The sequence below is a fragment of the Dunckerocampus dactyliophorus genome, chromosome 13, assembly GCF_027744805.1.
Source record: "Dunckerocampus dactyliophorus isolate RoL2022-P2 chromosome 13, RoL_Ddac_1.1, whole genome shotgun sequence".
Lineage (NCBI taxonomy): Eukaryota > Metazoa > Chordata > Actinopteri > Syngnathiformes > Syngnathidae > Dunckerocampus > Dunckerocampus dactyliophorus.
Genome location: NC_072831.1, coordinates 7,774,123 through 7,800,527, shown reverse-complemented (window position 1 = coordinate 7,800,527; position 26,405 = coordinate 7,774,123). Strand labels below are relative to the sequence as shown.

General features: G+C 43.0%; 1 protein-coding gene across 6 annotated transcripts in view; it reads left to right on the top strand.

Annotated features, from left to right (window-relative positions):
* The window catches only part of slc4a11 (solute carrier family 4 member 11), a 122,131-nt gene that overhangs the window by 37,644 nt on the left and 58,082 nt on the right, over window positions 1–26,405 (top strand). For 4 of the 6 annotated variants that reach the window (XR_008573522.1, XM_054797369.1, XM_054797367.1 and 1 more), the window contains 4 exons: window positions 1,761–1,877; window positions 15,742–15,785; window positions 17,951–18,179; window positions 23,914–23,949. Coding sequence is in view for 5 of the 6 variants with exons in the window: in XM_054797369.1 (XP_054653344.1) it covers window positions 1,761–1,877; window positions 15,742–15,785; window positions 17,951–18,179; window positions 23,914–23,949 (426 nt within the window). In the remaining variant the exon portion in view is untranslated. The remainder of the gene's footprint in view (window positions 1–1,760; window positions 1,878–15,741; window positions 15,786–17,950; window positions 18,180–23,913; window positions 23,950–26,405) is intronic. The other 2 variants (XM_054797370.1, XM_054797372.1) reach the window with 2 other exon arrangements.

Genomic DNA, 26,405 nt, shown 5'->3' with positions numbered 1-26,405 from the left:
TCATACAAGTGTAAAAGGAAGTTAAGCATTTTGTCATAGTAAAAGGTATCGTCTTCTTCTGTGAACAGCTCTCATTGAGGATGGTGTTTTGGCAGTTTTCTATGAATAAAGATTGTCCACAAAACCAAATTGTCTTTTATCTATTTTAGTAGCAATGCTTTGGGAAAGCACTGATCAAGCAGAGAGAACATGATGCTGCCTACCGGAGAGTGCCCCGAGACGAAAAGGGCACCCTGGCTTATAACATGAGGATGTAAAAGCACATACACTGAGGCTTTTCATGCAAACCAGACACTTCTTCTCCCAAGATAAGGAACAATAAATCCGAACAACTGCCAGGCACCACAAGGATACCTCCGGCTGGCTGAGGTACGCCCCGTACGCCTCACAGCAGAGAAACTGGAAAAAAATATATGAGGGCTGTTAGGCTGTCTAAACTAAACTTGGGAGAAGGAAAGTTGACTAAAATAGTAATTTTGCTATCACAGTGGTTCTTCTTTTGGAATACGTGTCATCAGAAGAAGCCAAAGAAGAAAGGTAAATTCTTTGATGCTGCTTTAAACTGCACGGCGACTTTGGAGGCAAAGTAGGATTCAGTGTTAATAAATTGAAGTAGTTAGAGCATACAAAACATGTTTATGACTTACTGAATAGGTTTTGTACCATTATTAGAGCCATGTAGACATGAAATAACACCCATATAGTCACCTTTACTCTCCTATTATTCTTTGTATACACCACATTGGTAATGCACAGGCTACCGGATCACTGCAGGGACACAAGAGACGGCCACGGCTGCATAGCATGCTATTGAGCCAACTAGTTCGCCTCCAATTTATTTATTCTCTAAACTTAAGAAAGGGTTTCAAACGTAGTGGGGAAGAAATAAAAAATCAGAAGCCAAAAACCTACCACTTCCACACGGAATAGGAGGAGAACTTCTTTTCACTCCATCATGTCGGACATGCCGTGGCTGACTATATGCAGTGTGACTGTAATGTCATGCCTCATCAATGTTCTGTGTCATTACTGATGCTGAGTGGCCAGAATACTTCACATGACTTGGATTTCAATATTTGTGATTGATAATGTGCCGGAGCTAACCACGAATTCATTCATGAATTTTCAAAAAAACGCACTAAAGTGTGGGTGTGATATTTGAACCACGATGTAGCGAGGGATGACTGTATTTTGGTGGGTCTATGTAGCATCTTCTTACACAGTGTTCCGTGACGTCCTGATAGCGCTTAGCACGCTAAATGTTCAGTGAAACCTTGGTGGAGGTATTGTTCTATGAGTCGGTAACATAAACGTAGCATGCAGGAAGCAGCGTTCTGAGTGATCTCTTGTTCCTCTTTAGCATCCCCTTATTAAAAGCAAGTTGCACACTGGCTCGTTAAGAACGTGTCAGACCAGTTCTTCAGCAGCTTGGACTTGTCAGCATTTGGCCGCTTCACGCGCACGCTCTCAGCCTCTCACCGTTGAGGTGATTTGAAAGTCAAATAGCGCGCGAGGTTGAAGTCAAATGTTCCGAGGTGACGCTGGAGTAGAGTAGAGTAACAAGTCAAACGAGAACGACCGCCATGCCACCGAGGATGCGACGACTCGCGCTAACATCTTCCGCAGCGGCATCAAACCAGCAATAAAGCAAACATGACACGCTTTTCACCTGTTAGCTCCAGCCATGCTAACAGTCGAGTCCCAGCTTTCGCATGTCCCCGTGAGGTCCAGCAGGTGACACCGTGTACTCGTGTCCTCAGAGCAGAGGGAGGTGGAGCAGGACGAGGACCACGAGGGCCCGGAGGAGGGACAGGACTCGCCCATCGCCTGTGAGGATGACATCCACCTGTACGACAACCAGATCAGCCCGGGACCAGGTCAGTGCTATACCTGTCGACGGAGGGGGCGGGGCTTAGAGTGCGACATCACTAAAACAGACGAATGTTATCGTTTTGGCATATTGAAGCTTGTGTTTATTGTAATGGTGGAAAAAATATTGATATCTTGATATCGTTATCTGTTCTGATATGGTATCGATACACAAGCATAACAATATTGATATCATGATGAAACAAAAGATGAAAACATGTTTAATTAGGGTTAGGATATTTATTACATACTTTGCTAATCTGCTCCAAACATGAACGTTGAAAAACTAAATACACGACAACTGTTTGTGTTATTTTTGTTTTTAAAAAGTAGAAAAGTATTTGAAAAAGTAGATATCTGCTTTATATCAAATGAAAGAAGTGTGTCGGCATAATCAGTAAAAGTGTGTATGCTTGATGTGGGATGAAAAATGTGATGTGTCGTGGATATTTTTCTTACAGTATATCCAGTAGTGTTGCTGTATCGTGATTCGGGGTGCGCCGATCCGATTTCCGTGAAAAAGCACGGTATCGGCATATGCCGATACTTGCTTTATAACGCCGATCACATCCGCCGATCAGCTCCACCCCCTTTGAGGCATCCAGCCTATAGCGACCGTCTCCCGCCCACTTTCAAGACAAAACAAGCATGGCTGCCGTGTGGGATTTACCTGTCGTTGTGAGAGTGATATAAGTTTTGCACCCTGCAAAACATGCCACGGAAAATGTCTCGCCGGGGTGGCGCATTGCGTGGCATTTGGAGGGCGGGCACTTGGCAGGGCGTGGTGAGTTATCGAGGCTCGCGATGTGATCATTGGTAGCACGGCTAATGTAGCGGCCATGTGTACGAGGCGACAAACAACCGCGAGCGGCGAAACCCACCTCCAATGTGCAGCAAAACACGCACACGGGAGGCGACGAGCGGCTGAGGCCAGCCACATCGGCGAGCGACGCCCCCATATCCAGAGCGAATTGTCTCCCACGGTTTAAATTGGCTGTCACATGTGGAGGGAATGTGGGGATATCAAAGTACTTCAGAGGAGGAAAAGCGGCCGGTGTTGACAATTCACTCTGGATAGTAAGTCAAATATGCTTCTGTCTCAATTTTATGGTTCCCCTTTCGTATCATATCGCCCAGGGGTCACTAGCTTGCTGCTGACGGGCACCAGGGAGCCCCGCACGACCACACGAGGCACCCGCGAGCCTGCTTTTCATTCAGCTTTTCAGTTAATAATGTGAGAACACGAGGAATGCATTCAGAAATACATACACCAGCATTTTGTTCATGTTCCGGTAAAACAAGCATGTTCGCTTTGTTTGGCTTGAAATAAGCTATGAAAATAAATGTTGCTCTTGGCCATTTTCATTTTGTAAAATGAAAATTTTACAAAAAATGTTCCTTTCACAAGGAAAACATGTTGGTGACCCCTGATATAGCCGATAGTACATTTAAACATTACACATGTGATCGGTTTCAGTATCGGTATTTCGGTATTTCACTCACGGATGATTGGTATCGGCATTGGCAGCATAAAAACCTGACGGAGCATCCCTAATGGTGATATTATTGGTATCGTCTGGCATAATATGGGATCATGGGTTACTTTGCATCCCTACTTTTTATGCTAACATTAACCACTTCAAATGTTAGCATGTTAGCATTAAAACGTCCGTCCATTGTTTTGTTGTTTATATTAAAAACAATTAAAACGTCTACTTATTATTTGTATTATGGGTGACTCCCCAATTGTGTTCAGATTTGGATCAAAAAGGAATTGGATTTACTTCTGATCTGGATCCAAAGTCTAGATGATTGGTGGACATACAAGTCAAACATCTCTGAACTGTTTTCATTAGCGGCATCCCGATACAACGTTTTCACTTCCCATCCGATATTGCAGCCTTGAATATCAGTGGATACCGATACCGATCCGATATCAGCACAGATCACAAATACTTTTGTTCCTTGTTTAGTAGTGTGGAATGTTAGAAAAGGCTTGATCAAGTGATATTACTCAGAATAACAGTCAGCAACAGCAGGTATGAGAAAAACTCATTGGCTTCTTTCAGCCATTTGCTTTCGATGCATCTCGTGTATCGTTGTATCCACAATGGGCATAATGTAGTGGGGCCCAACGGAGCTTCCCAGTCTCCTGACTGTATGGCCAACATGCTAACCACTAGGCCACAGTGCGCGGACTGCCAATACCTGAGATTTTAGATGCCGATATTAACTGATATTATTGTTGTAGCTCTGATATCAATATCGGTTCGGGACACCTCTAGTTTTAAACTCATTAAATGTGTCGCTATTGGGTCTTGGTGGAGGTCAGCTTGTTTTGTGCTGGTTTTCGGAGCTCTTAAAAGTTCTTTGATTGACAGTCGTGCTGTTTGAACATCAGTAAGGACTATTTCCAGCGGCGGATGTTGCACAATAGTGTTCAATGTGTTTGTCTCAAACAGCGTATGTGGGTCACGCTCTAAATAAAGAATCTTTGTAGTTGTCAAGTTGGCAAAGAAACTGAAGATAGAAATAGAAAAAGCAGCCGAATGATCGATGCAGCCCCGCCCACTTTCCAAGATGAGCCTCCTTCTAGTCCAGCTGTCAGCCGTCAAAGAACTTTTCTAATAACTCCTCGTGGCGTTCCCTGGCTGTGTAACCATGCCGACCAGATGTCAGCTGTTGACGGGACTGACGGCTCCTCGGCTGCAGGTGCTCATGATTTTGACCTGGTCGACGGGAAGGCAGCCCCCCACTGCTCCCTCTAGAGGCGCAACGGGTTACCGTTTCCATGGCAACAGTCTCAGGTGTACTTTGGTAAGGGGTTGGGGGTCGGAGAGAGACAGCCTGTTAGCTTTGAATTTGAGGAGGGAGCAAACATGTCGGAATGACACTAGCACCCTCGTGAATGTCACAGGTTTTGCAGAAGCTAACACACTTTGATTGGCGAACTCATGTAGAGGTGCTAACACACACACACACAAAGATGATAACTCGCTTCCAAATGCTATCTCACTTACTGACACTAACACACCAAACGATGCTAGCACACTCGGGGATGTTAACTTACAGAGAGTTGCCAACACACTTGCGATTGCTAACTCGCATAGAGGTGCTCAAGTATACAGAGATGCAAACTAACTGAGCAATGTTGACAGACATAACCACATGTTAACACACTTAGAGATGCGAACAAACTCAAGGATGCATTTGCAGATGTTAACTCAGTTAGAGATGCTAACACGTTCAAAGATGCTAACACTTTGAGAGATGCGAACTCACTGAGTGATGCTAACACATGCAACTGGGACGACTATATTTGAATTACCAAAACCCAGGACGGCCCGACAATGTGGCACTCAAATGATACTCGACTTCAACAACATTGCTATAGTACAGTACGATATACTGTCCGTAACCAAAGACACAATTCCAAGGGAAGGACGTTCAAAAAGCAGCATGAAAATGATTCCCAAAACAGAACGACGTAGGAACCTGAGGTCAACTGATGGTTAAGTTTTGGAACGTAACCAATATTTTCAGGAAAAATGTGCCTTCCAAAGTCTCAGGAACGTGGGAATCAAGACCGCTGTTGTGCGTGACCTTTTTACGAATTTTATGAGACGTCAACTCGGCAAGTGGCAGAGGATCAACTCGGTGTATACGTTTCACTTTCTCTTTGGATTTTGTGGCTTTTTGCCAACATTAATTAAAAAGGCCACCCACACGGCAACCTTTCAGGAAGTGCAGTAGCAGAGTGCCTCTCGATTTAATGGCCCAGTGAAATACGATGAAAACCAGGACATTTTCATCGGCGGGATGGCCAGGTGTGAAAACATGAAAACATGCCATGTCCTGTCCTGGGAAAACAGGACTTTTGGTCACCTTAATGTAAGCATGTTAACACTTATGGATGCTAACACATTCAAGGATGCATTTACAAATGGTAACCTCATTAACCCCTGTCCGCACGGGAATGTTGTGATTTTATTTTTTTTTGGCGGGTTGGAAAAAAAGTGGCGTCCACACTGTGCCGGATTAGTGTATAGTTGCATCCAGACGGGAACGCATCGCTGAGTGAAAACGATGTAATACACAAGGCACACCTACGTGTGGCGCTGTGAACAGGCACGCCGGCGGAACCATGTGACACTCCAAACCGTAGAAGAAGAAAGAACGAATGCGCATAAGTGCGTCATCTTCCGCTTACAAGAAGTGGAATTAACTCTATAAAATATCAGGAGAATGTCGACTGAGGTGAATCATGTCCGCCGAAATATTAGATATTATGTTGGCTTTTTGTCAAAGCTCACTTCTGGTCAGATGACGGTGACGAGGCGGAGGCGGGTCAGTGACGTCATCGTTCTTGTATTGCTTTGTCTACATTACAACGCCAAGCTGGCGTTTTCAGACGTTCCCACTCTGGAAGCCGTTTTAAAAAAAATACCGTTCTAGGTCACCCAGAACGCCGTTCCCGTGTGGATGAGAGGCTGAAACGATCAAATACTTTGCCGTTTTGACTTGAAAACCTTTCCCTGTGGGTAGCCCCTGAGAGATGCTAACACATGCACATACACTCCCACTGAGAGGTGCCAACTCACTTACTGATGCTATCACGCAGAGATGCTAACACATTTAGAGAAACCAACATCCTTAATGATGCTAACTCACGCAGAGATCCATACTCGCATAGATCATGTTAAAACCCTGACAATTGCTAACTTATATGGAGATGCTAATATACGATAAGTCACATCGAGATACTGACACTTACGAATGCTTCTGACAATGTTAGGGTTCGGGCGTGATTAATAATCTGAATTATGGGTGCGAACACATTTGCAGTTGCTAACATTTAACCCTTAAAGCGCTATAATGGAAGTGAGAATACAAAGTAAGAATAGCAATTTTTTTTATAGCAAGACAGGCTAAAAGGAGCATGATGAAGTGCAGTTAGATGCATTCATACAGTCGATGCACAATAAACCTAACAATAGTAGATGCAATGCTAGGCACCATGACAATGACTTCATGTAACAAATCATTATTCACTGACTTTGCTGCTACAAAAGAGGTGAAATAAACATTTGTATTTGTTTGGGAAAGCAAATCAAAGCTGAGAGACAACGTAAGCGACGTCATCTCTCCAACATCTGTCAGTTATAATTAATGCATCCCTGTCACGCTTTGCGTGTTTCTTCGGATGTCGCTGTGGTCGGGCCGCTTCTCCAGGATGATATTCAATCTTGACCTTTACGAAGTGGCGCCTGCCGGATATTTAACTGCAGCACAGTAACGATACCTTGGTTAACGCCTCCCAGCGATTTTAAGATTGATGTCCTTGCACGTAGCTTGTCACACCGCACGCCGCCGAGGGTTTTTAGGATGTGTCGTTAAATCCCAGGAGGGAAATATTATTTAGTGATCATTACCACTTTATGGAGTCCAGATTTATGCTTCTCAAAGGTCGTCACACAGTAAATTTCACTTCACAACGAAGTGGACTTTCTATTCATTTTGGATTGGATTTAGTCTCCCGCTCTACCATGTTTAGGAACATTCCTTGTCTTTAATCATTGACATTGTGGTTTTGTTGTTGTCAAAACAAGAATGCCATTTCAGGTTCAGCTGTGCTGTCAGTGCAAAAACTCTTATTTTTTTGAACCGAAGTTTAGTGGGCCGGCTGGGGTCAAAGGTTTATTAACAAGTAAAGAAGAATCAATTAAAAGCAAAAATGTATTAGATCAGTATTTATTTCCTCCTCGTCATTTTCAAGACCCGTTTTTGGAAAAGAGACCAGTTTTTTGTTCCAGTAGGTGTCTGTGCCATCTTATACAATATTTGGGTCAATATGAATACAAGACAACCCTAAGACTTAGTCTTAGTCTTATATTCAGGTTTCTGCCAGTCATTTTCAAGACCCATTTCTCATTCCAGTAGGTGTCTGTGTTATCTTATATTCAGGCCAATATGAATAAAAGATGACTCTGAAAAAGACAACCCTGAATGTAAGACTCATCATCTTATATTCTGGGTCATCTTAGTCTTTTTCAAGACCTGTTTTTGGAAAAGAGACATGTTTTTTGTTCCAGTAGGTGTCTGTTGACTTGTATTTGGCTCAGTATGACTATAGGACAACCCTGAATGTAAGACTTATCTTATATTCAGGATACTGTTAGTCATTTAGCCACGAGCTAGCCACGAGCTAACACCGCTAACGCACTAGGCCTCCTGCATGACATCATTGATAAACACGAGACCAAACACCCAGACGCTGTATTCATTATATCTGGTGATTTCAACCACTGTAACCTCAGGACTGTCCTCCCCAAATATTACCAGCATGTGAGCTTTCCCACAAGGGAAAATAACATCCTGGACCAAGTCTACAGCAACATGAAAGGTGCTTTGAAGGCTGTTCCAAGACCCCACTTTGGAAAGGCTGACCACATCTCTATATTCCTTTATCCAACATACAGACAACTTCTTAAACAAGCTCCCCCTGTAAGTACAGCAGTTAAAGTGTGGAATGAAGAAACTGATCAAGTACTTCAGGACTGCTTTGGCTGCACAAACTGGGATGTGTTTAAAACTGCAGCGGGGAGGGAAGATTGTACTGTTGATTTGGATGAATATGCTTCTGCTGTTACTGGCTACATTAGCACATGCATAGAGACTGTTACCACCACCAAGTATTACAGAAAATACCCTAACCAAAAACAGTGGATGAACTGTGATGTAAGGGCTAAGCTACGTGCTCGTTCGACTGCATTTGTCATGGGCACCGCTGAGGACTACAAAAAGGCCAGATATGACCTGAGAAGGTCCATACGAGAGGCCAAAAAACAGTACAGACAGAAGCTGGAGGGCTACTATTCCACCTCTGACCCTCGGCGCATGTGGGCGGGGCTCCAGCACATCACAGACTATCGACAGCAGAGTAGCGTAGCCACGTCCAGCCAAACCACACTTCCAGATGAGCTGAACGAGTTCTATGCCCGCTTTGACACCCAAACTCCTGATGAGCAGAGAGGGTGGCTGAACCTGGGGAGCACAGAGGACTCACCTCTCATGGTGACATCAGCTGATGTGCGCAGGGTTCTAAACAAAACAAACCCACGAAAAGCAGCAGGGCCAGACAACATCTCAGGACGTGCACTTCGGGTTTGCTCATCAGAGCTAGCTGATGTGCTTGCTGACATATTTAACCTGTCGCTTGCACAAGCATCTGTACCGACCTGCTTTAAGTCCACCACCATAGTGCCCGTACCCAAGAAGAGCAACGTGACCTGCTTGAATGACTATCGCCCTATAGCACTCACTCCTATTGTTATGAAGTGCTTTGAAAGAATAGTCATGACCCACATCAAAAAGAGCATCCCGACGGCAACTGTGGACCCTCTACAGTTTGCATATCGCCAGAACCGGTCCACGGATGATGCAGTCAACACTGCCATCCACACAGCCCTTTCTCACCTACAGGGCCAGGACACATACGTCAGAATGCTATAGATAGACTATAGCTCTGCTTTTAATACAGTCTGCCCCCACAAACTCACAAATAAGCTCCTCACACTTGGCCTGTCTCCCTCCCTCTGTAACTGGGTGTTTAACTTTCTAACAGGCAGGCCCCAGTCAGTTAGAGTCCACAATCGCACATCCAGCTCAAGAATTGTGAGCACTGGGACCCCTCAGGGGTGTGTGCTGAGTCCACTCCTCTACACGCTCTTCACCTACGATTGCGTGGCCTCCCAGAACAACACCAGCATCATTAAATTTGCGGATGACACTACAGTCATCGGACTGATCACTGGTGGTGTTGAAACATCATACAGAAGAGAGGTGGCGGACCTCATAGCTTGGTGTCGTGCTAACAATCTCCTTCTCAATACAGATAAGACTAAAGAGATGATCATCGACCCAAGAACAAGGGAAAAGGAGCCGCATAGGCCCTTGTTTATTGATGACACTGAGGTGGAGAGGGTGAAAACCTTCAAGTTCCTTGGCACACACATCAGCGAGGACCTCACCTGGTCTCACAACACCCAACAAATTCTGAAGAAGTCCCAAAGGAGACTGTACTTCCTGAGAAGACTGAGGAAATTTGGCATGCCCACCACAATCCTGAGTTGCTTCTACAGATGCACTATCGAAAGTGTCCTTACCGCCTCCATCACTGTTTGGTACGGTAACTGTACAACACGTGATAGGAAGGCACTCCAGCAGTTGATCAAGACCTCACAGAACATTGTTGGGGCAGCCCTCCCCTCACTGCAAGACATTTATAAAACTAGAGTCCTACGCAGAACACACAACCTCATCAAGGACAGCACACATCCACAACACTCATTATTCACACTCCTACCGTCAGGCAGACGCTACAGGAGTTTGAAGTCCAGGACCACAAGGCTGGCAAACAGCTTTTACCCACAGGCCATCAGGCTTCTCAGCGAAGCACTCACACACGCCGCACGCAACACACACTCATAGCACTTTATTTATTACTTATTTATTTGTATATTTATTTGTATGAATGTCTCTTCTTTTTGTTGCTGCTTAATTTATTGGTATATATTTTTATGTTTCTTATGTTCTTATTCTTTCTTGTGTTTTCTTTCTTTTCTTGGGAGAATGAACAGAATAAGATTTTCATTGCATGGTATTACTGCTGTTTTACCATGCACATGACAATAAAACTCACTTGAATCTTGAATTTTCTAAACCCGTTTTTGGAAAGAGACCCATTTTTAGTTCCAGTAGGTGTCTGTGATGTATTATATTCAGATCCATCCATTCATCCATCCATCAATTTTCTTCCACGTATCCTGGTGCTGGTCACGGGGCAGCAGTCTCAGTAGGGAAGTCCAGACTTCCCGTTCTCCAGCCACTTCTTCCAGTTCTACCGGGAGGACACCAAGGCGTTCCCAGGCCTCGGGGGCTCCATGCCTGGAACACCTCACCAGGGAGTCCAGCCACCCTACAGAGGAAACTCTTTGTGGCCTCTTCGTATCTGCGATCTCGTTCTTTTGGTTAAGCATCCGTCCCCACTATAAACAGTGTGGACCGGGCACTGCTTGTCCTATCTGAGGCGTCGAATGGTTTGCCAGAACTTTTTCAAGGCGGCCAACCAAAATTCGTGCTCCATGGCCTCACTGAACATCTCCCACATCCAAGTTTTTGCTTTGACCACCTCTCAAGCCGCGCGCCTGCCGGTACCTGTCAGCTGCTTCGGGAGTCCCACAAGCTATCCGTGCTTGAAGAGAGACCTTCTTCAGCTTGACGGCAGCCCTAACCTCCGGTGTCCACCATCGGGTTCGGGGTTTGCCAGGACGACTGGCACCAACCACCTTGCAGCCACAGCTCCGATTGGCTGACCTCAACAATGGAGGCACGGAATACGGCCCATTGGGACTCAATATCCTCGTCCTTTCTCTCTGTCCGGCATCCACCCCCGCCATCTAATCCAACTCATCACCAGGTGGTGATCAGTTGACAGCTCTGCCCCTCTCTTCATCCATGTGTGCAGAACATACAGATGCAGGTCTTATGATACGATTACAAAGTCTAGGGTGTTCCGGTGCCAGGTGCACAGGTGGACATCCTTGTGTTTGAGCATGGTGTTGTTATGGACAAACTGTGGTTAGCACAGAAGTTCAATCACATCACATGGGTTGAAATTGGGGGGCCGTCCTCCCTATCACGCCCCTCCAGGTCACACTGTCATTGCCCACATGGGCTTTGAAGTCATAAGTAGAAGAGTCACCAGCAGGGATGCACTCCAGTACCTCCCTGATGGACTCTAAGAAGGCTGGATACTCTCAAGGCAGAACCCTTTCCCCAATCCTAAGGCGTAAGGAAATGACCCTCTCGTTCACCGGGGACCCTACTCACTCGGGCACTCAAACCATTCCACCACGATAAGGTGGTGATTCACGGAGGAGTATATTCAGGTCAATATGAATAAAAGATTACTCTGAATATAAGATGACCCTGAAAGTACAGTAAGACCCGTCATCTTGTATTGTGGGTCATCTTATCATTATTTTCAAGACCTGATTTTGGAAAAGAGACCTATTTTTTGATCCACTAGGTGTCTGTGTCATATTATATTCAAGTTAATATAAATAAAAGATGACTGAATATAAGACGACCCTGACTGTAAGCCTTGTCCTATATTTTGGGTCATGTTATAGTTATTTTCAAGACCCGATTTTGGAAACAGGACCCTTTTTTCTGTCTTTCTGTCTTTTTCTGTCTTTTTCTGTCTTTTTCTGTCTTATATTTGGTTCAATATGAATACAGGACAACCCTGAATGTAAGACGTGTTTTCTTATATTCAGGATCCTGTCATTTTCAAGACCAGTTTTTGGAACAGAGACCCATTTTTAGTTCCAGCAGGTGTATGTGTCGTCTTATGATATTACCACATAGTAGTCATATATATACTGTACACTTGTGGCTTCCCCGTGGGATAAAAACTAGCTCTGAACTAACCGCTTTGCTTGTTTGTTTTAAAAACAAAATGTCACTGTGGTAAAACGTCACTTTTGGAGTTCGAAGACCGGAAGCTAGGCAGATACTCTAGCTGGCTGCCACCATTGCACAGAACAGCCAGTGACAGCAAGGCAAAGTGTGTTAATAAAGATGCAAGAATAGTCGAACTGCCATAGGTTTGGTAAGGGACTAATCAAATACGCTGGCATCGATTGGCGTAGCCTGTCGCAAGCTCAATACGAGACGCGTCATTTTGTTGGCGACCCTACGTGACACAGCAGACATGTAGGATTTGCTGCTGCACAGCGATCGGTTTTTGTGCTCGGCTTTGAAAGGCGTGCATTGGCATTGGCCAATATTGATCGGTGGCCGATCTATTGGAGCACCCCTAATTCTTGGTCATCTTATCATTATTTTCGAGACCCGATTTTGTAAAAGAGACCCATTAGTTCCAGTAGGGGTCTTTGTCTGTGTTGTCTTTTATTTAAGTCAATATGAATACAGGACAACCCTGAATGTACTTGTCTTATATTCCAAGATAAATTTTTGGAAAAGAAACCCGTTTTTCATTCCAGAAGGTGTCTGTGCCATCTTATATTTGGGTCAAAAGGAATATCAGACGGCCCTTAATGTAAGATTTCTTGTGTTATATTCAGGGTTGTCTTAGTCGTTTTCAAAACCCATTTTTGGAAAAGAGACCCATTTTTTCAGGTAGGTCTCTATATCAGCTTACTGGATTTATGGCTCATAAAGAAAAGATGACTCAAAATATTCAGTTTAGAGTTTTTGAGTGAATAATGTCACTAATTGGTTAATATTACATGTCAAGTGTTTTACTTACTGGCTTGTCCAATGGTCTATTGTAAGTATTGTTAAAAGTGTTGCGTGGTGGTGGATGACTGTAAAGCTGTGTGTGTCTAATCTTGCGTCAATATAAGGAATCACCTGCTTATTGCTGTTAGCAATTAGAACAGCAGCCTCATGGCTTCCCTGCAGGAGGAGATCAGTGTGATTCCTCATGGCCACTGTACGAGCACACCCTGCCCGTCACCGAATGCTCTTCTTCCCTGCAGACCACATTGATTGGATGATGTCTCCTGGTAGCTGGGGGAGGGGCGGGGCTTAGCTGTGATTGATTCCCTGACAGGCAGAGGAGGAAAGCCCGTGCAAAGCTAATAACGTCCTCCCCACGGTAAACGGCGGTAAAGATTACGTAACCGAGACGCCGACCATGAAAGGTTCTTCCCACTTTTTATCGCTGCTCGGCTCTCTGAGACGGGTGGATTAAAAGTCTTATCTGTGTTCAGTGAGGCGCTCCCCTCGTCTTCTTCTCTTTTTAGAAAGAAAGATTTTCTCCTGACTGCGTGATTTTCTCTACTTCGCAATGTGGGCCATCCAGTATGTTCTACATTTACATTTTATATTATCCATATGGATCTGAAAGGCTCAAAGATACGTGATGGAGCTGAGGTCATGTTTGTACTTGTCTTATAAAGTTACATCATGTATCATTTTAATAAACACATATGAAACGCTACATTATCCTTTTGTAGACACACTTATAAATAAACATCTAAATTAGTTCTTAAATACAGTAAATATTAGCCATGTTGTGCTATTTCCTCATATTACTGCATTCATTTATGCCTTCATGATGTCTGTAGAATTATCAGTGTTATTTTTATTTAATTATTTTCACTTTTTTTTTTTATTATATTGTATGTATCCAGCAGTGCTGCAGCCCTTATTTTAATCACAATAATAGTACTGGTTACAATAATAGCAAAATAAAAAATAAAAAATTGTAATGATAACTATAATCATTTTTGTAAATATGTTTCTATATATAGTATTCTGTCGAGCAAATATAAAGTGGTGTGAAAAAGTGTTTGCCCCCTTCCTGATTTCTTTTTTTTTTTTTGCATGTTTGTCACATTTAAATGTTTCAGATCATCAAACAAATTTAAATATTAGTCAATGACAACACAGCTGAACACAAAATTCTGTTTTTAATTGAAACTTTTTATTGAAAAAGTGATTGCCCCCTTAAACCTAATAACTGGTTGGGCCACCCTTAGCAGCAAAAACTGCAATTAAGCGTTTGGGATAACTTGCAATGAGTCTCTTACAGCGCTGTGGAGGAATTTTAGTAGTCATCTTTGCAGAATTGTTGTAATTCAGCCACATTGGCGGGTTTTCCAGCATGAACACCTTTTTAAGGTCATGCCACAGCAGGACTTTGACTAGGCCACTCCAAAGTCTTCATTTTGTTTTTCTTCAGCCATTCAGAGGTGGACTTGCTGGTGTGTTTTGGATCATTGTCCTGCTGCAGAACACAAGTTGGTTTCAGCTTGAGGTCACCAACAGATGGCCGGACATTCTCCTTCAGGATTTTTTGGTGGATAGCAGAATTCACGGTTTCGTTTATCACAGCAAGTCTTCCAAGTCCTGAAACAGCAAAACAGCCGCAGACCATCACACTACCACCACCATATTTTACTGTTGGTATCATGCTTTTTTTCTGAAATGTTACTTTTAGGCCAGATGTAATTGGACACACTCTTTCCAAAATGTTCAGCTTTTGTTTCGTCAGACCACTGAGTATTTTCCCAAAGGTCTTGGGGATCATCAAGATGTTTTCTGGCAAAACTGAAATGAGCCTTAATGTTCGTTTTGTTCAGCAGTGGTTTTGGTCTTGGAACTCTGCCATGGAGGCCATTTTTGCCCAGGGTCTTTCTTATGGTGGAGTCATGAACACTGACCTTAACTGAGACAAGTGAGGCAAGCAGTTCTTTGGATGTTGTTGTGGGGTCTTTTGTGACCTCTTGGATGAGTCGTCACTTGTCTTAAATAAAGACAAGTCATTTGGCATAATCTATTGGGAGTTGTTATTGTTGATAGTTGATGACTTCATGTATCAAGGCTTTGTGCCTCTGGTCCTCCGTTGAACCCAAGTGCCTTGAAATTTGGCATTGGAACAATGTATCAATCCATCCACATACATCACATCACCTTTGACTGCAGAAAGTTGGTCACCTGTTGCACATCATTTGCGAAATAATGCGGCCGTTATCATCACTATACTTTTTTAGGACATCCACTTTCCCTTCCAGTCCAGCAATTTGTTCACAAGGTGATACATTATCATTCTTCAGTTCCTGAAAGGTGTTTTGTTCAGTATTTGAATATATATTTTGTTGTTTAGCTCCTTTAGCGTCACGAACGTCTGAGTTCTCTTTCCTTGGCATTATCTTCCATAGAGTACCTGGTTGCTGGCTCTCTTCCTCCACATTTGCTGCTATTATTATTAAGTATTATGTGTAGAGTTTGATGTAATAATTGGGTATTTATTTCAGTTTTTGTCATGTCTCCTCACAGAAAGCGACGACTCAGGCTGCGTGCTGCTCAACACATCCAGGAAGGTAAGCCTCAAACGTCATGAATAAGAAGTCATGTCAATCTTTAAACGACCTCTTGGCATATTTTGGAATGCCGTCGCCTGTTTAGCCGTGACACAAACAGCTCGTTAGTACCGAAGGAAAGCAATCATGAGCTTTGTGTGTGGCCATGTGCACACAGCCAGGCCCTTAAAAAAGACTTTCTCGGATCATCTTGAGGAAGAAACACAACTTGACGCAGGTTTGTCAACGCAATTTGTGGAAGTCGCCCTGATGACTGAGACGCTGTGCTGTCACTGTCAATATGTTCTGGTCCCTTGCTCCATGTTTGAGGACTTTTGGTGATCCAATTATTACAATTCTGCATCTAAATCGTCTTTTTGAGGGATTGATACGGTGGCAGACGGGGGTAAATGCACAGCAATGTCCAATTGCTTCAAAAACACAAAGCACTATACATCACATGCAACCGGAAAACGTTGCAAAAAAATACTGAAATCATATCAACACTGTAGGATCAAAAACAAATGCAAAAGAAAAATGCTGCAAAAAACACACACCAACTCCCAAAACAACTGCATGGAGAGAGAAATGTTGCAGGTTCACCGAACACAACGGAAGATTTAAGAGGTAATATTTACAGTATTATAGAGCAACCGATTTTTACGTTTTTTATTATCCCTCTCGTGTCTTGCGCCCCTGGTGGTCTGGTTTTTGTTCTGTGAACTTTCTGTGTTTTAGGGGTTTGTGTATGTTTTTAGCATTTGCAGCATTTGTCTTTTGCATTTGTTTTTGACCCTACAGTGTTTATGTGATTGCAGCATATTTCCCATTGTTTTTGTTTTATGGTGTTTGTATTTTTGGTTTTGGATCATTTCTGCGTTTTGGACTTATGGTCGTTGCTGTATGTCGGCCACAGTAACCGTAAATACAAATTTTGCGAGCATGTGTATCCTGGTGAAAATGTACATACTGTATTTAAGGGGGTCCTGATTGCAACCCCCACAAAACCTGCACAGTAGCAGCCCTGCTTGAGAGTGACAACTAACGTCTGATTGACAGAAAATCTGTTCATCATAACTGAACCTATATTGTAAGACGCACAGTCGGACATTTTGGTTTGCAATTGCAATATTTGTAGTTTTTCTTAGTTTTCTGTGTAATGTTGCAATGCGGGTCGTGTTTAATTTTGCCTGGAAAATATACCACGGGCCGATAAAGATCAGGCCTTGCACAAATGGCCCCCGTGCCACATTTTGGGTGGCCCTGCCCTAAAGACAAGCTAAACAAACAAACATAATAAAACAGTGACAGTTCTGGGGAGTGCAGCAGCACAAAGATAGTAATTAAGAAATTGAATCCCGACATGTGCAATAAGAGTTTCCATGTTTCTGTGCACATACGAGGTGCATGCCTATCAGGCGGGCTGTGTTATGATCTGAAGACGATACTAATTAAAACAAAATTAAATAAAGAATACAAAAATAGCTGCCCACCAGGGTCTCCAGACGCAAACAAACAAGACAATCCAAATGCTTCCTCAGCCGAGATTGTTTGATGTTTTAGAACGAGCAGCGGGGCTTCCACTCATCTTTGGAATTTTTGTAGTGCAGTGATCAGTGCGCCAGGGGGAGCGGGTGGCTGTCGGGGGCGGGGTGTGGGGTTTACCGTCTGGGCTCTAAATCGGGCCGAGCTCATCTTTTTGTCCATTCATGTGTCCCTTGAAGGATTCTGAGACCAGCTTTTGAATTTGGGCTTTTTTGGGAGGTCTACAGCCGTCACGAAAAGATTACCTTAAAAAGGAGGGGAGGGGGGATTGATGCGCTAAGGAAAAGTCAAGGTCACCTTGAGCACAGTGGTGCGGAGAAAAGAGAGGCAGGACTGATTAGACAGGTCCAGAAATAAACGATGGTGAAACTATGAAGACAGATGTTGTAGCTCTTAATCAATGAGAGCTAGAATCTTAATTTGTCATCTTAAAAAGACATGTTGGTATGCTTACAACGTACTTTGTGGAAGACCCTTTTCTGTTCTCTGTGAACAAGGCAAGGTCCATAAAGGCATGCATGGAGGTTCTTTGGTGACCCATGGACAAAATCCACTCCAAAATCTCGTAGAAAGTCTTCCCAGCAGAGTGGAAGCTGTCATGTCCAAGCATAAGGACTAATAGCAAATTTGCCTTTGTGTAGTATGTGAAGCTGATGAACTTCGAGGAGGAGATCCGTGCCCACCGTGACCTGGACGGCTTCCTGGCGAGGGCGAGCATCCTGTTGGATGAGACGGCGGCATCCCTGGACGACGTCCTGAAGAGGATGCTGCACCACATGGGTCAGGACAGCAATGCCCCGGAGCCCAGCTGCAACTTCGAGGAGGTGATGAGTTTGCTTTTCACCGACGCGGGCGCGCAGGAAGTCAACGGTGAGAACAGGAGAATCTTCAGGTTGTATCTAAAACTTTCTATAACCAAGTGCAACTATCTGAAACTTTCTTCAACTATCTACATCTACAACTATCTGAAACTACTGTATATGCCACCATCTACACAAATCTACAACTATCTTCAACTCTCTGCAACTAGCTGAAACAATCTAGAACTATCTTCAACTATATACAATTATCTACAACTTTCTGCAACTAGCTGAAACTATCTAGAACTATCTTCAACTATATACAATTATCTACAACTTTCTGCAACTAGCTGAAACTATCTAGAACTGTCTGTGACTAACTGCAACTCTCTGAAACACAAGTACTGTATATGCAATTGTATCAAACTATATGCAACTATCGACATGTATCTGAAATTATCTGCAACTTTCTACCTCTATCTAAGACGGTATGCACAATTTACAATGTTGTGCAACAATCTAAAACTACTGTATCTACAACAATATGAAACTATCTACAACCATCTGTAACAATCTGCCACTACCGTATCTACAACACTCTGAAACTACTGATAACTGTCCACGACTACTGGATCTACAACAATCTGAAACTATCTGCAACTATCTACGGCTACTGTATCTACAACAATCTGAAACTATCTGCAATTTTCTAGGACTGGCCTATCTACAACAATCAGAAACCATCTACAGCAATTTGCAGCAATGTACAACTACTGTATCTACAACAGTATGAAACTATCTGCAACGACCTGCAACTGCCGTATGTAGAATATTCTGAAAGTATCGATAACTATCTACAACAATCTGAAACTATCTGCAACTATCTATGACTACCGTGTCTACAACAATTGTACGCTATCTGCAACTACCGTATCTAAAACAATCATCTAAAGCTATCTGTGTCTATCAACGACTGCCCTATCTACAACAATCGGAAACCGTCTACAACAATGTGAAACTATCTGCAACGATCTACGACCACCGTATCTACGGTATCTACAGCAATCTGAAACTATCGTCAACTATCTACAAGTATCTGAAACTATCTACAACTATGACCACCTGCCACTGCCTGCAACTATACGGTGTTGGGCACAACGTTTCATCACAACACTATTGATTTTGAATCACAGTGTGTATTGGAGGGACACGGACATCTCTATAATGTCACAATTTTCAAGTCAAACCTTGCGTTCCATCTTGTTGACAAGAAGCAGATTTGATTGTTCAGTTAGCAATCTGCGCTGTTGTCGATGATGTGACGGCCGCCTGTCATGTCAAGGCGTGCCCGCTGTCTCGCGGGACGGCCGGCCCCGCACTCATGGCGCCGACACCTGGGTGAGGTGATAATTGACTGGTGTCATCGATCGCTCACTTAGCGCCTTTCAGCGCTCTCATGCTGCCGGCTGCCACCACTTGACCGCTCGCCTGCCGAAAACATCCGCCTCCTGCCTCTTCATGAGCACGACTATGACTGCTGCACGCTGTTAATTTGTTAACAGCGACTTTCTCTGTTGGATTTTGTAATAAGAAACAGAACAAACATCCTCAAGGCTAGATTTTATGTGCTCATCTGGATCAGTTTACAAAAACAGTTTACACATTAATGACATTTTAGGCAAAAAACAAGACACACCACTTGTTTAGGAAGTTTGCTAACAGGAAAATTACTGCCTAATGTGTGTTTTAAATTATTTCAATTTATCTTCCATTGAAAACGTACTAAGCAACACACAATTCATTATAAACACTTTACAACTTAAGTTTCAACTAGCAAGCACTGCACCATTCTGTAGATGGGAGCTCAGATTATTTTTCTTGGTCATGTGACCACCTGTTGCTAGGTAGAATTTGTGGAACACCGTCATTTGTCGTCAGTCGCACCCACATTGCCTCTTCCTCGTTGACTTTGCAGAAAGAGCATGTAGAAAGTTTCTACTGTACATGCGCTCCTAAAATTTGAAGTTAGGGGGCCACTGTGATCCTAGTAAAAAAATGTTAGTCTGGAGCGCTGCTGCCCCTCACAGCAGAGGAAGGACAGCAAGAATTATACATTATGTTTAAACGTTACTTATACATATAAGTGTTAAGCAAGGAAATAAATAATGAGCTATTTTCACCAGAGTGCCCTCTATTGGACCAGTTGCTTATCATTCAAAAATGCCACTACATGGGCACATCACAACTGTAACAATGAGATGAGATTTGCCTCTAAATTTAACAAGCATCTTCCGGGGCTGGAGTTCCACCGCCTACCATGAAGTTTTGGTAGTTTTTAACAGCTGAGCGAGGAGCACTGGAATAACCTCTTTCTCCTTGCCGCTGCTAACTCCTCACAAGCCAGCCAGCCCAGGCAGGGAATGCGGAGAGACTTTTAATTCAGCCAAATGTTCAGCATCTTTCCCTCTGAGGAAACATCTTAGAAGCGGCGCAGCCATGGCCGATGAGAACGAGGAGATAATTAACCGCGCGGAGGATGATGTAACACTTTGTCAGTTATGCAAGCAAACACGAGATTCAGATTCAGAGCAATCGAAGCCGCGAAGAATGGCAGGTCACCCAGAGATGATTGCCGTCTCCATTTTGTAGGATGCCCCCGGAAAGGTCTGTACAATGCCCGATTTGTCAATAATTCCCGAGTGCATGCCAGAGTAAATTGTCCAAAAAAACGTCTGCTCGATACGTCACGCAGCGCTTGGGAGGCTTTGCCTGTCTTTAGAACACACATTACGGCACAATATAGTATTTACCGAAGCCAGGAAGGTTGGGAGTGGTTGTTTCGGGAAATGGTCACCTTAGTCTGATTTTGATCGTTAAGTCAGCATCCGTTCCGTCTTTCATCGCAGGCTCCTCCTTCTGATGTTTATATAGCATGGAATTACGAGCTAGCAGACACAGCAGCAAAACCAGAATTGCCTATATTTTCTTTCCTGGTCATGTTGCTAAGCAGAATTCATGGAGCTGAATAGTAACTGTCCCACTGACCAATGAAATAACTGCATCTGTCAGACACACCCACAAGCTAGGCTGTTTCAGTTTTTTTTAACAGTCTACCTAGTTATTTTGAATTTTTTGAGTTTTACAGCTGACATTTAAACCGAAGTGTCATTGCGGCACATCAAAAATGTCCTTTCTGAGTCCCATTTTTGAAAGTTTGCATTTTCTATGTGATAAATGCTGTTGGTGTACAAACAAGCGACCAAAATGTTTTTATCTGTTTTCAGTTAAAAACATCGTCTAAAAGACAAAGTGGACAGGGCTGACGATGCTCTGCCCCTTCGCAGAGAGCTGAATGACTAGCTTGTATAAATATACAGAAACTGTCTCGTGAATGGTGGAAAACACTCGGAATTGAGAGGACCATATTTTTTAACACTCTGACTTTACGCCGGCTTGCTCCTCCCCCTCCACTTCCTCCGGCCTTGACGTTCTCCTCCGTTTTTGGATCAACCTTTTCAATAAAAGTGACTGTTATAATTGTTAGATTCAGCTACAATAACCCCTCCTCCTCTCCTTAACTGCCATTGATCGCCCACAACGCCGGCTCGCTCCTCCTCCTCCAAGTCCTCCTGCTGGCTTGACGTTGACGCTCCCCTCTGATTTCGGACTAACCTTTTCAATAAAAGTGACTGTTGTAGTGTATTTGCTAGATTCAGCTACAGTAACCCCTCCTCCTTCTCTCCTTAACTGCCATTGGTCATACATTTTATGCTTTCCTATCGCGTATTTGTAAATTATTAGTAACTTAGGGTGAATGATATGTTTTTTGTGGAAAAAAAACACCCATTATTGAAGAGAAAAAGCACAAATGAGCGAGTTTTCCCCAAAATAAAATTGTCCTTTTTTTTTCCCCCCAAAAATGTGAGTCTCTTGAAAATGCGGGGGTATGTGCTGGGTGTGAGTGTCCCACCACATGGAAGTGTCTTATCCTGGGCTAGAATTGAATCTTCTGAAGGCGAACTGAGCGTGATGCGTCACAGCGGCGAGATAAAGCAAAGATCCAAAGTGTGAGAGAGAACAGAGAAGATGAAAGCTCCCTGAGATAATTAGTCCTCCAGCATGTACTGGCGAGAAACGAGTTTGGTTTTTTTTGGATGCCAGCTTCTTTTTCTGTTTTGTGTTCTTGTAATTTGGGATTGTTGGTGCACATCGTAAACAACACTCGTCAACACAATGGAGAATTTACACAAAAGACTAAATCATGCTTGTCCTTGCTTAGTACATCCATAACTGAAGACGGGATGCAAAGAGGATGATGATGGCATCTGTGACTGACCACACAATGACTTGTTGTCATCAGCAGGACTCGTGTTGTTTATGGCGAAATGTTCTTGATCTGTTCCGGTTCCTGTCAGCTATCTGTGAAGGAGTAGCGCATCGTCATCCACGGCTAGTTTGTCTCTCAGGCGTGGTTTTGAACTGAAACAGATCAAAACTTAGTTGTTTAGGTCACCCGTTTATACAACAGCAACGTTTAGCAGATGGAAAACGCAAACTTTGGGACATTGAAATTATACTTTTACTTACAATACGACACTTGGGAACAATCTCAGATGTACGTGGGACTTTCAAAAATGCAAAAAATGTGTTGATAAAAACATCCTAAAACAGCCTAGCTTTTGGGTGTGAGTGACACAGTGTAAGCAGCTATTTCATTGGTCAGCGGGGCAGTTCCTCTTCAGCCCTACGAATTGTGCCTAGCACCATGGCCAGGAAAGAGAATATGAGCAATTCTGTTTGTTTGTCGGCCGTTGCATTGTGCCTTGACGAATGACGGGATTATGTAATCATCAAATTTGCATAATTGGCCATGATGCATCAGCAAAAAGGCCCCGCTTCTTAAAGGCACAAATACTGTATTCACACTTTATATCACTTTTGACTGCCTTATATTTGTATTTTCATTCATTTCGCTTTTATGTTTGAAAATAATTTAGGCCATGAATACGTACAATTTGCGTTTTTAGTAATAATAGACCGTATTCAACCACGAAACAGCAATCATTAATTAATTTGTGAAAAACTGTGAAGGCGTGATGTTGTAATCGCAATGTAGCGAGCGACGACTGTAATGCGTTTATGAGCGAGGGAGAACAGGTAGCACCGCCATAAATAAACAAATGTATGGAAAACACAGCGTGAGGTCGCAACCTGATTGGACGGTATAATACCTGACAAAACTGAAATGTTTGCAATAAAACTTGTCTTCCTCTGTTTTCTTCTCTCTTCTTCTCTATCGCCTCCTGCTCCGGTCCGGACGCTCCAAATTTGCCTAACAACAAAACATCAAAGTTAAATAAAGTCTGTATAACAGGGGAAGTGTATATCACACTTTGCCCTGGCAGAGCAAATCTGTTGTGCACATAAGGACATTTAGATCAACAATACTATCTGCTCTAATGGCTGGACAGGACAAAAAAAAAACAAACTTGTCGGGCATTGAACAGGAGTGGACATGCTAATTAAAGGTTTGTCTTGTTGGGTGTCTTTTTTTTTCTTCTTTCCACGTCTGATCTCATCTCTTGTTGAGTCTCCTGGCAGTGGCCCGACACAGCATAACAGCTATCTGTGATAAAAATCCAATTTGGGGTAATAGCCTGGTGGATGCTAATCATGATAAAGATGTCCAGCACACATTATGGAGACTCTTCTGGAAAATTGTTTAACGTGCAGGAGGTGAAATGGAAATGTGTGTGGTACATGACTCTGACCGCTCTTTCTCTTTTCCTTCTTTCTTCCGCTAGCAGACAAGTCTCAGAGTTTTGTTTTCTTTGATGACGGTAAGCTGGACTAATTGGACGTAAATGTCAGCAATCAGCGCCATGCTTGTGTCCCAATCACCATCAGCATTCCTCGCCACGCTCGGGACTGGGTCGATCCAGAGAGAGAGAAGTCACACGATTACGATTCTCCTCTCGTGTGATATTGATGTACGCCTCCGAATCAAGGCCTCTTGATCAGCTCTGTTAGGGAATATGATATATCATGTCAACGCGTGTTTGAGCCTCCATCTTACACAAAATGTCACATACAAATTGTTCAGTGTTTTTCAGCAACAAGCTAGAAAGTAATACGTATATAAAAAAAACAAAAAACAGCACAAATAACATTATTGGACAAATTTAGCACCAGCGAACTACATTTATCAGATGTTTGCAAATGTTGTAGCGCACTTTCATCTAAGAAAGTATGTGTTTTTTGTAGTGCTGTCAAAAATAGTGTGTTAACGGCGGTAACGACGTTACATTTTTGAGCGTAATTAACGCATACGCGTCATGGCAAGCAACGGCTCTCTGATGACAACAGATGGCGGCGTAATGTAGTGTCCCCGCAGGGTCGCACGCAGTCTGCCGCTTTATTCTGACCTGAGCACATCAACAGCAGTGCCATTCCAACACCGTATATGTATCGCCACCTCCAAACAAACACGTCTCTAGTCCTTTCGTCATTGCGACGACACTTCCTCATTGTCACTAGACAGGCCGCAAGATGCATTCACGGACCATTCCGAACATCACAACAACGTATGTACTGTGCGTGGATGTGTGGTCTTAATAAACACAAATGCAAGGAAAAACAAGTGGATATTCTTATCACTCACTTTGTAACTCTTAATGCGGAAGTACAATTTGCTGCATTTAAGTGTGCTGGGAAATGCCAGAAAATTCACTCAAAACATGTGAATTCAACCTAAATGAGGTGCTGTCTTTGAACACAACTCCTCGTTGCTCATAATAACACAGTTAAAGTCTGATTCTGCTATTCAAGAAACCAGTGTTAGGTAAATAGATTTCCAGACATGTGTGCCTTCTCTTAACTTGATTTGATGTTTGCGTTAATTTGGCGCGGTTAATAAATGCAAATATACATACAGTAATCCTGCCCTGTGCCGGATCTTTCTTTCAATAAAATACAGTAAAAATGGGCATATTTTAGACATAATGTGACATGGTGATTAATCATGATTAATTCATTTGAAAATGGTGATTAATCTGATTCAATATTTTGACCATTTGACAGCCATATTTTTTTTTTTTTTTTTTTTCAGTAATGGCTTCCTGCAAACTGCTGGTTTTGGATTTTATGTTTCTCTCCTCTTGTAACAAAATTGTACGTCGCATGTTTTTTTGTTGTTTTTTTCGTCTTTCTTAATGAAGCTGTCGTACTAAGTGGAAGTACGTGCTTTTTCTAAGGAATTTTCTGGTGGCCAATGGGGATACTCGTCAAAAAAAATGCAAAGCACAGACCTTCAACAATGTCACATTGTTATAGTTATAAAAAAGTTATAAAATTGTTTTTCCGTGTGTTTGGTAGCCGGCTTCTTCCTGGTTTATGAATAGCATAAGATAAGCGTAACGGAAATCGGATGTGTCATATTTGCGTGATCTTAACAAACGAACCAATCAATCAACAGACCGTTTTCCATTGCTTGTTTTGCTACAAGGGATGAAACAAGTTTCACGATAAACCGCATGACAATTTCAGACAGTTATCCTGGCAACCGTTTCAAACTTCAATTATCACATTTACCATGTTTAGCAGCGTTTAGCATGTTTAGCGTTTAGCATGTTTAGCAGCGTACCGTGATTAGCGTCTGATACAGCACAACAAACATAAGACAACCAAGTCAGATGTATGCTCTGTATACAGTAGATCCCCGCTTTTCATGGGTGTTTTGTTCTGGAACCACCAGAGAATGCCGAAAATCCACATCTATTTTTGACACAGCACTCGCTCCCACCCCTTCCCCAAACCCTCCTGCGAGCTTGACATTGACATTCTCAAATGTCAAATTCAGATCAAATTCAGATCAACATTTGCAATAAAAAAAATGATTAAATGAGATTCAGCTCCAGAACCCTCCCCTTCTCTCTTCAATTGCCATTGTTCACTCGCGACACAATCCAGGTTTAAGCCCTAAATACACCTCCCACACTTGTTTTTAAGTATAAAATATATAGCTGTGGTGCGTTCAAGGACCGCCGAACAAAGTGGGAAATCTCAATGCTTGACGGAAAAAAAACATTCTCAGTGAAGCAATAAAGACATAAACGTAAAACTTGGGGGCTTTTTTAAACAGCGACACATGCATGCTGTGCAATTGACTTGTATTATCACGTATTTATAAATGATTACCGACGGCGGTTGACTGAGATGTGTGCTGTGCGGAAAAGAACGCAGACAAAAGTGTCATCAAGCGGACATATGTGGTTTTGTAATTACAAGCGCAACACCG